General features: G+C 41.8%; 1 protein-coding gene across 1 annotated transcript in view; it reads right to left on the reverse strand.

Moving 5' to 3' along the window:
* The window catches only part of MYO1E (myosin IE), a 171,567-nt gene that overhangs the window by 33,713 nt on the left and 126,820 nt on the right, over positions 1 to 11,034 (reverse strand). The window contains exons 20-22 of the mRNA XM_006902783.1: positions 10,206 to 10,320; positions 9,824 to 9,993; positions 8,326 to 8,471 (exon numbers count right to left, since the gene is read on the reverse strand). Coding sequence (XP_006902845.1) covers positions 8,326 to 8,471; positions 9,824 to 9,993; positions 10,206 to 10,320 — 431 coding nt within the window. The remainder of the gene's footprint in view (positions 1 to 8,325; positions 8,472 to 9,823; positions 9,994 to 10,205; positions 10,321 to 11,034) is intronic.

Genomic DNA, 11,034 nt, shown 5'->3' on the forward strand with positions numbered 1-11,034 from the left:
AAAAAAAAAAAAAAAGAACAAAAAAAAAGAAACAAACAAAAAACCCACAGCAAAACAACAACTATACTCAAAATTAGTCTATGTTCCCAAGATAATAAGATAAAATAAAATAAAAAATTTAAACTAAAAAAAAAAATCAAGACTCAAAAATCCAGAATGTCAGCTAAAAAAGAACAATTCACAAGTAATTCCAGTTAACAGCATTTATAATAAGGTTGCAGTTACTGTAATAGATCTTAACTTGAAGAACTGTAAGGCCTGTGATCCAAAGGGAAGTCAACATCTTAGTCTTTACATGTATTTATGGAGAGCTTGCTCTGCTTATGTTCTGGGCCGGGAGTTACCACAGTGTACCAATGCACAGGAGCGCTGAGGTGTACAACACTGACGTATGAACAAACATTCACTGTCACCCTGAAGTTAATGAATTTCATGAAACAAGAAAAGAATACACCTTTGCAGGAAATGCATATTTAAGGTGGGGCTGTGGAGAAAGTCAGTCTGGAAAACAGAGACAGTTAGGAGATGGGATGATGATGGAAGAGAGAGGCTGAGACGAAGTCAGTTCTGGGGCAGTGGCTAGTGATGGGTGGAGATGGAGGACAGCACAGCCGTTTCCAGGTCAAGCATGACCTGCAGAAAGTTATAACAATGCGAGACGTGTACTCACTACCTCAGCTGGATGAGTCTATCGCTACAAAGACTTCATGTTAAGGATGTTTACAATCACCTCCAGGTACCAATTGACCAAGACAAGACAAAGGAATGACATTTTAATAGGGACTTGCCAAGTAGTAAGAATAAGTATACGAACTTCCTTCATTGAATTGATCAATGTAATATGTCATCTTTTCAAGTTCAGAAAAAGCTAAAGAGGTGGTTCTTTTAGCAACCAGAGCTGAGGTGCTTTACTTTGGTCCTGTGCTCTGCTCCCAGGGCACTTGGTATCACTAGGCTAAGGGCTTAATGTTATGACAAAGCCAGAATGGGGATGCAAGTGGGTCACGAGGAGGATTGGGGTTTAGAGAGGCTTTTTTAATATTGGCATCCTTCTTCTGTTTAGAATCTAATATGTTTAAACTAGCTCTTGTGGCCTCTCTGCTCAGAGCCACGAACATGACAAGATCGGAGCTAGATGTCTTCCCTGAGCTAGTCCGCCAGGAGTCTTTCCACCTCTGCTGTCTCTCAGCTGAGTCAAAATACTAATGATCTGCAGCTCAACAATCTGGAGCTGGAGCTGCAGCCCGTCTCCCTGAAACCTTGGCATCTGTCTTCCAACAGGACGGAAGTCTGGTAATCCACAGGACAAGGAGGGTCTAACCTGGAACTGAAAAGCACCAAATGGCTGCATGTACAAACCACAAAGAGAGACTGGCATAACTACAGAAAAGATACATGTCAGGGGAGTGGAGCTCAGTTCTCTCACAGTTTGTTGACTTTAGAAGACTCTTGTGTCAAAGAGTTCTCCTTAGATGCACAGTCAGATGCCTTAGTGGCATTTTGGGAGGGATAGTAGTCATGTGGGTGGAACACTTGACCATTATTATTACCTCAAGAGTTTGCTTTTAAGTATTTTTGCATTATAGCCATACTTCTTGCTGTTCACAGATAGACGGGTGGCATTTTAAAATCTGTCACTCTTCAGCAGTGCAAAGGCAATTCAGGGTCAACATGCTAGTTATAAAATGCTTGCAATCTAGGTACCTCCTATTTTCCTTTAAAGGTATGAGCTGGATTTGTTGAATCACTTCTGCTCGGGCCCCCCAGCCAGCACATACTGTCACATGGTTATAAAGAGCTGCAAGGAAGCCTCGGGGAAAACTCGCTGTGGCCAGGCAGCAGCTCCAAACACAGAGAGAACAGGTATCGGGGTAAAGCCCACAACTCCTCTCTGTCTTCTTCAAACTTTTCCAACAGTGGAAATCTTTTCCAAAAAGTTGAAAATAATGTACCTTATTACTAAAAGCTCATAATAATGGCTGCAAACTTACATTAGCTTCCTACTTCTGGTTAGATGAAAAGATGAAAATTCTGAAATGGTCTTGATCACTTCATTGTTCTCATATACCATGAAATTGGAACGGACTCAGAACTGACCTGCCAGTGGATTTTCAGAGGTAGTAGATTGCCCATCTTCAGATACATGAAAGCCGCTCAAAACAGCTTCTCTCCCAGGTAATTCTGAATAATGAAGTATAAGCATCTTAGCTCAGCTAAAAAAATGTGCCACTATTGTATGGAGTGTGTGCAGTGGGGGAAATGGAAACCTTTTTTTGTTTGTTTGTTTAACGGGTAGGGAATTCCCAAACGCCTGCTTTAATGGCTTACTCAAGGCCCTCCTTGGTGCGTCTGGACACATCTGGCGGCCTGGCTGCCAATCGGCCAGGTCAGTGATTATTCAGCAGAGCCAAAGGAACCCAGCCCACGTCACCTGGAGCACTTCAATGTGCTGAGATTCACAACGAGCAAGCAGGCCAAAAAACCATCCAGGTCAATTATCAGCAGAAGTTTGGAAATGAGAAGAGACATGTTTGGACACTTTGACTTCAACCATCAAATTCAAAATCCCCTCTCTCAGTGATCCAGCCCATGAATTAGTAAGAGCATCCCCACGCAGGACAAATGCTCAGCTGCTTCTTCCCTCCTCAGCCCATGCTCCTAGACCTGAAAACAAAGCTTTTGTGTTTAATCATTCTAAAAAAAAAAGCAGACTTATCTTTGGACTTCGCCTGTCTTATTCATATGCTCCAGCTGCAAGTCCGTGCAGATGTGTGATGCTGGACCCTTTGTGGATCCTATACTGGTCCCTGGTTTGGCTCTGGGTTTGTTTTTGCTCCTCCATCACTGTGGTTTACAGCTGTACTGCTGACAACACTAGAAACTCTCATTTTACTCCCTTAACTAGTATCTTCACAAAAAAAATGTGAGTTACAAAATACTGAGCAAAGCCTTAAAGGTGGGGTTTGTTTTTTGCCTTGTCTTTTAGCTGAAAAAGCAATTTCCAAAGTTATCTCTGCTTCTATTTAAGTCTTTATAAAATGTTTTCCCCAACTATGAAATCTATGGTCTTTGTAGTAAACTGGAAAATACAGAAGGGAATAAAAACAAAAAACCTCCTAAACCTCACTTGGAATTCTATCACTCAGAGAAACCAGAGGTACCTTTGGGTCCTCCTTAGCTTCTCTGAGAAACCTGTATACATGGGCCAGACCGCAGTGATGATGCGAGCTCCTCTAAGAAGCTTCCCTTTATCCTCATCAGAAGGAACTGCTCTCCTCTTATGCCCCCGAACTATCTCCTTTCACTGTATGGCACAGGCTGATGATGCAGGTGCTTGCTTCTCCTTCCAGACTGGGAGGGGGCTCCTTGAGGCAGTGAGTGAGTGGATCCCTAAGGTCAACACAAGGCTTGACACAGGTAGAGCTTCAGTTCAACAAACGTTCATAGCTACCAGGCTCCCAAAGCCTGATGGCTACAGTGAGCCAAGATTTCAGCCACACTTCCAGTCAGATCAAGAGGCAGCGGTGAGGGCTTCTCACTGCCAGGAGATTTAATGAAACGATACATTCTAGGCAAGAATGTTGTGATGGGAAGTTGGGGCCTCAATCAAGAGTACATTGGTTGCTATGGGCTGCCACAGTCATGCCAACCCATAGCAACCCTCTGTGATAGAGCAGAACTGCCCCAGAAGGCATTTTAGGCTATAATCTTTATGGGAACAAAATGTCAGGTTTTTTTGCTTGTGGAGCTGCTGATGGGTTAGAACTGCCAATCTTTTGGATAGTAGTTAGTGCTTATAACCACTGAGCCATCAGGGCAGTCTAAAGCACTTTAGTACTCTTTTAAGTTACATAGTATTAGGAGACCTAGTGGAGGGATGGCGCAGGAGAGGAAGACCTTCGATGAGATAGATCGATTCTGTGATTGGGGTGATGGGAATAAGTGTGTCGGAGACGGCGAGGTTGGAACAGGATAGAGCAGCGTTTAGGGCTCTTGTACATAAGAGTCGCTATGAGTGGCAAGTGACTTGACAGCACATAACTACAACTGACTCAGGCAGGCAGGCAGATGGCATTGGGTGCTGAGCCGTTAGCCCCCTGCTGGTCAGCTACTGGAATGGGAGGGAATACTAGAAGCCTCATCATGTTGTTGTTGAGTACCATGGACTCGGAACTGACCCATAGCTGACCCTCTGGTGGGTTTTCAGAGGCAGCTGATTGCACAGGAGGAGACTGCCCAGCCTTCTCCTGCAGAGCAGCTGGTGGCTTTGAACCACATGCCATAGGGATTGTAGCCCAGCTTCTCGACACTAGACCACTGGAGCTCCCTTGTAAAAGAATGGGGGTGGTCGGCAGTGGTGAAGATATGAGAAGTTTGAAAGTCAATCTCGGTCTTGATAAGTCTTAAAGTATTGATCAAAACTTAAAGCCTTATCATAGGGGGCCTCAGAAATATGATTCCATGACATTAATCTCATCACCTACAAAAGGAAAGTAAAGAACACGGCCTATTATACATTATGGTCCCTCTATTAGCACTGGGTTTTTAAAGAAAGGAATAAAGAAAGGTGAGCACCTGGACAAAAGCAGCTCTTGAAGAATGTTTCAAAACTAGCTTCATTGTCCTCTGTCAGGACACTTAGAAATCCAACAATGCTTGAACTTGAAGTTGATCTTCCCCAAATCTCCAATGAAGGCCAGGTACAGCCAATCAGAGTGCTAATCTAACTTTCATTTAGAGAAGAATTTTTCCTATTCGAATTTTCCTAGAATCCTTTGGATAACCTTCATTATTATTTCTGTGAGTCCCTGACCCTAATTCTATTTGCTGTGATACACTCTTTCCCCCCCTTACAAACAGTTGTTGTTAGATGCCATCGAGTTGACTTCAACTCACAGAGACCCTGGGAACAAGAAGTCTGGCTCTTGCCCTGTGCTGCGCCACCCTCTGGATCTCCACCGCACTGCAGCCAGCCCACTAACACAATCCCTGTGTCAGTTCATCTTTCTTTCTCTGACCCTCCTCCACCTTTCCCAGCATGATATCCTTTTCCCAAGGACTGGCCTCAGCAAAGCAGAACTTTGAAAAATTGCAAATAGATCAATTTTGGCCTATTTATAAAAGATAAAGACTTCTGAAAATATAAAGTCGGCTGGAGGATTTAAAAACATTTTTTTCAAAGAGTAGAGAGTAAAATGAACCTCCACGTTGTCAGGGGCTTCCAATGATCATCAGCCTTATTTATCTACAACTCTCCTCCCCCGCTTCCACAGTAGATATTTTTAAAGCAAAGTACAGATATTATCTTTCTTTCAATGTCTAACTTTTAAAGTAACAACAATATCATTATACCTGAAGAATAAATAAGCAATCCTTATTATCAAACTGAGCTTGAAAAAGATCCTCAGACCTTACTTCCAAAATGCCTCTGGAGGGACTCAAACACCCAACATTTAGGTTAGCAGCTGAGTATGCTAACCATATGCACCCTGAGATTCCAAGCAGCCACCAGGTGATGTAACTCCAGCTCATAGTAAATGAGTAAGTCTCAAAAATGCTGCAAAATACATAGAGGTGTTATTCCTTTCCCCTAGCCAAAACAGAAAACAACTGCTGATATCTTTCTTTATGTTCTAACTGGAATATTTTGTTCAAGTGTCCACACACATACATGTTCCTTAGTCTTGTACCACAATCAGCCTTCACTCTGGTTTGGATTCTGTACAAACCACTGTCCCTCTGGCTCCTTCCCTAACGTGGTTTTCAGTTACTGGCTCACCTCGCTGTACTCAGGACAGAAGGGAGCAGCATTCGTCTTGGTAAGTGTGAGGCTGGACTAATTATGCCATGCAGAAATCACAAGTTGAAATGACTCAGGCTCTTTTTTTCCCTTCCCTTTTGAGTCAGACAACTTTTAAGCTAAGTGCCACATATTATCACATCCTCTAAAAAGGAAAGGTTTTAAAGAAACAAACCTTCAGATCATGAAAACTAAAGAGCAAGAGGAGGAAGCTAGCTTTACCGTGAGACCATGGAGCCTAGAGATTGTGAGAGAAGAAAAATTTAGGAACACTCATTGCCGTCTAGTCAGACCTAACTCCGAGCTGAGCCTCCAGGGAGTTTTCAGAGGCTGGAGGGTACACAGGAAGAGACTGGCCATCTTTCTCCCTCAGAGCAGTGAGTGTATTCAAACCGCTTGCCTTGGAATTGGCAGCTCAACTCTTTACCCACTAGGCCACCAGAGTTCCCTTGTAAGAGAACAGCTGGGAGTAAAAAGATATAAGATATTTGAAATTCAACCTCTTAAAGACTTGATGAAGAATAAAATTATCTAACTGTTCTGCAAAAATGGTGGCCTAGTGGCAGGAAACTGCACTGCAATCCCAGAGGTGCGCGGTTCAAATCCACCAGATGCTCTGCTGAAGAAGGAGGAACAATCGCCTCCTGTACCAGTCAGATGCAATTTGACGGTACACACATTTAAAAAAAAACCAAAACGTAGTACAACATGATTATTTATGATCATCATAAGAACAGCACTCCATGAGTGATCTGATGGCCCGAAGACAAACTCAAGCCCCCAAACCAAACCCACTGCTGTTGGGTAGATTCTGACTCATACTGACCCGTTGGGACAGGGCAGAACCACTCATGAAGTTTCCAAGGTTGTAAATCTTTATGGACATAGATGGCTTGGCTTCATCTTTCTTCTATGGAGCTGCTGGTGGATTCAAACCACCCACCTTTTTTTTGCAGCCAAATGATTAATCCACTGTACCACCAGGGCAATAATAAAAGCAGACAACAATCAGTCTCAGAATAATGACCCCCAGACTTACAGCCAGCTGTCAAGTACACACAGCAGATTTCAATGAGCCTAGTTTAGCCCAGGTAGTACTAATTGCCACATGAGGAAAAAACAAAAGCTTCCTTTAGGGTCTTGAACCCCAGGAGCAGCCTGTGGACCCTCAGGGCCCAGCAACTCAGGAAGTCTGTGGCCAGCAGACTGCCATGCTCAGGCTATGACATGGACAAGAGACAGTACCAGACAGTACCAGAGCTTTTCCTTTGACATCAATGGCGCTGAGACCTACCTGAAGAAAAGGAGACTTGTGGATCCATCTGTTTAAAAACTTCACCACATTCTGAACTGCCATGTTTAAAACACATAGCCTTATTGCACCACCCAGCTCTTTATCTTTTAAAATTAGGAACAGATAAAACCAGAAACCACAATGACAGAAGGCAAGAATGGCCACAACTTGCAATGTGCTTTGGATTATCACACTGGGATTATCCTGTTGCCAGGCCTTCCAGTCTGGGAGGTCAGACGCCTAAGCTTTTCCTAGGCACAGCAGTTTTGGGTTTTGTTTGGAATAAGTATTCAGAGAAGTATCCCAGTTCCAGAAAGCATTTAGAATACCCCTACTCTTTACTGTGATGGCAGCCCAAGGCTTCCCTTGGCAAAAGTGATGACAGCCTTAGAGGGAGGAGGGACAGAACTCAAAGAAGTAGTAACTCCAGTCTTCTTCCGCTCTTCTTAGTCTTCTGTGGATAAGGAGGCTTTTCCTACTACAGGGAACTCCCTCCGAGAGTAAATCTTACATGAAGATTTAGTGACATCTCCAATGCAGAGGATTATCTCAGCCAAAGGAGAGCCAAATGCTGACAGGAAGAGCAAAGACCCCAGCCCAAGGTGTTGCTGAAGGAGCCAAGGCTTCCAATTGCCTGTGAACTTGGATTTGAATGGAGTCCTTGGCCACAACATTATAGCTACACATTATGAAAGCCAATTTGTATTTCCTCCCTTATATGAACAGGCAGAAAGAGCTGTGAAGAGTCGCCAAGAAAATTTTCTTTCAGGACAATGAGAGGTCACAGCAAACTGAAGTGGACAGCTCAGTGGCCACCACTGCCAAAGGAATTTTGTTGGTGAAATAAGTCATGTTTTCAAACTGGGTGATGTGGCAAGGAGGATAGGGCCCTTAAACTAGGCTCTGCTTCAGTAAAACCAATCCTACTCCCATTTCCCCCCCACAGACTAGTATTATTTTTATAATGTTATGGGAACAAAGGACCTGTGTATCCTTTGAGTAGAGAGGTAGAGAGACTAAGCAGAAGGCAACTTTCTTGTTCTCTTATTTCTATCCCATAAAAGCTGACTGAGATTTCTGAAGTTCATCTTTCCGGGGAGGAAGGGAACATTCAGGGCTCTCCATTGTAATTTTATCAACTGCAAAGCCTAACGAGGTCTTTTTTTTCCTGGCTCTGTGTGGAAGGGTGATAGCCATGCTGAAGAAAGATAGGGTACCCCTCGTCACTTACCTGAGTGACACGGACAAGATCCTTTCCACCTCAATTCTCCGCTTCACCACTTCCTTCACAAGGCCTTTGTCTGGGCCTTGTTTGACCTTTTCTCGTCCAATTAAGTATAGGCACTTTGGGGTAAGAAGTAAGTCTCGCTTTACACCCTGTAAAGAGAGGTGCTTTCAGAAGGTGGAGAGACAAGTCCAAAGGGACAACTGTCCACACAGTGGATGCCTGCTACCAGGCCAGGGAAGCTATCTTGGGAAACAAACCTTCAATGCTGTTGAAATGAACAACTGTAGTCCTTTGAGAGTGACAGGGGCCAGTATTTGGTTGAAATGTGACATTACTGATATTTCACTCCTTTTGAGTTATAAAAATGACAATCATACGGTTCTCCTTGAAGAATCAGGACAAACATGGAAATGGAATGGTTCCAAGCAAGCAGATACATGTGCTGGTGACCCTACCAATTATCTGCTAGAGCATGTTTCTCAAACTGGGATCTCTCAAGTGTATTTTCTTGGGAATCTATGAAATTTTTTTTATTCAGAATTGATAATATTTTTATCTCAATGACAAACTTAAAAATAGAATAGAAACAAACACTTTGGAACATCTGGGAGACCACCCTGTAGCTGAGCACTGCTGACCTACACAGGCATATTTGCATGTAAGGCCTTTACCACATTCAGGTTGCAAGGAATGATTTAGCTTCAGCAAAATGACATCATCCTTCTTGTTAAATTAATACTGCTATTTATTTCATTATTAGTTTTTCTGACTAAAAAAATGTTCTTAATGTGCCTTTGAGCTACAGGGGCTTCTAACTTCACTATGAGGATCAGCATTTTAACTGGTATTATATAGTCTAATGGAAAGAGATAAATCAGCTGCCAGTCCAGTGATTAGTGAACAGAGTTTTTCTTGGTCATGCACTTGGGAAGAATGGATGAGAACACTTGGCGATACTGCTTCATGATTACAAAGTGATTCTGAATCCTTTACCCAACAATGCGCTCCTTCCTGGTTATTCTAATAACATCAGGAGACAATGTGCAAACATGTATAGGAAATAATTGACTGCAGTTATGATAGTGGAAAACTAAAACACCCAAAAATGATGAATGAGAAAACTGGTGAAAAAGGAATAAATCATCTGTTCAATGGAATACTATGCAGCTCTACAAACTAATTTAGATATACATTTATTAATATGAAAAGCTTTCTCTGACATATTAAGAGAAAAAATATAAATGATGTAAAACAGCACAAAATTATTAATCTCATTTTTTGTAGAACTAAGTATGTATATGCATGCTTGCATAAAATAGTCTGAAAGATATATACACAATGTTAACTATGGTGGTTCTTAGTGTAGGTGGCTATTTATCTTTTGGTTTCTCTGTATTTTTAAAAAAGGTTTTTCTTTGATAATAAAACTCCCCAACAACTTTAGGAGTTTGTTTTGATTTGAACAGATAATGAAACTGCTTGAGTGACTCTCAGAATATACCTTAAACCTCCTGTCATATTTGGTGACTGTGTCGGCAAAGTCAATCTTCTCTCTCTTGCCCACAAACTGCTGGAGCTCAGGGTGCTCTTCCATCCCAATGTAATCCCCAATGAAGTTCCTATTAATGCTGTTTCTCCTTCTCTCCTTCTTGTTCAGCAGGAGGTCAGAGGCTGCAATGGCCGAGAAAGAGGCAAAAGGAAAAGGATCAGTCCCCAAGAAAAGGAAGAAAATACTTTGTGTCAAAACACACAGGAAAAACTAAAAGAATGTAAGAGTTTTAACACATAACATTATATGAAAAATAAATGAACTTACAACTTCATCTAGGCACAGATTAAATTTTGAAATGTGTTACTTGCAAGGGCCAACCTGACTCCCATACCTTCTTCTCTCATTTGGACATATTTCTTCCTGGCCACAAATTTCCTCCATGATTTCTGAATCACTCGAGCGTATCCATCATACTTTCGTTCTCTCATCTCTTCTAGGAGAAAGAGCTGCAAGTGTAGAGGAGACAAATGTGAACCAATTTATGGGACCTAAAACGTCACCTTAAAAAATAATTGGAAAAAAAATACTAGGCAAAGTCAAAGAAGTAAATTAAAAAGGTAACTTTTTAGACTCATGAAAAATTACTAGGACCTAAGAATTTGATCAAGAAATGAGGCTGGAAATAGGATGACCAAATTTCTTATTTACAATGATTAATTCATTGCAAATACCTTTTTAAAAACCCACAGACAATGACTTTACACATAGATCTTACCTGATAGGCTGCATAGAAATCAGATTAACTACATTTGTGGAAAATAAAGTTGGAGAAGCTGAATGGATATCAGCAGTCAAATCTAGGTCAAAACTAAGATTTTGGGCCAGACCATCAATTACTCATATGCAAGTTCAAACTGAGGCCGAAGTAAATTAAATAAGTCTACAGGAACCAAGATATGATCTTGAATCAATTGTATCTGAAAGTTAAGATCATCTTGGGGATAGGTTTGACATTGAAAACCAATGATGGAACACCAGATGAGTAGTGAGAGGATATCAAGGATGTTATCCATGAAGAAAGCAAAAGGTTATTTCAAAAACAGAGGAGAAAGAAAAAACCGAAATGGATGTCAGAAGAGACTCTAAAAATTGCACTGTAGTGTCAAGAAGCCAAAACAAAAGGAAAACATGCCTGAGTAGAAGAGCTGAACAGAAGATTT

This window comes from Elephantulus edwardii, unplaced genomic scaffold (assembly GCF_000299155.1).
Source record: "Elephantulus edwardii isolate Elephantulus edwardi_28Jun2011 unplaced genomic scaffold, EleEdw1.0 scaffold00449, whole genome shotgun sequence".
NCBI classification, from domain to species: Eukaryota; Metazoa; Chordata; class Mammalia; order Macroscelidea; family Macroscelididae; genus Elephantulus; species Elephantulus edwardii.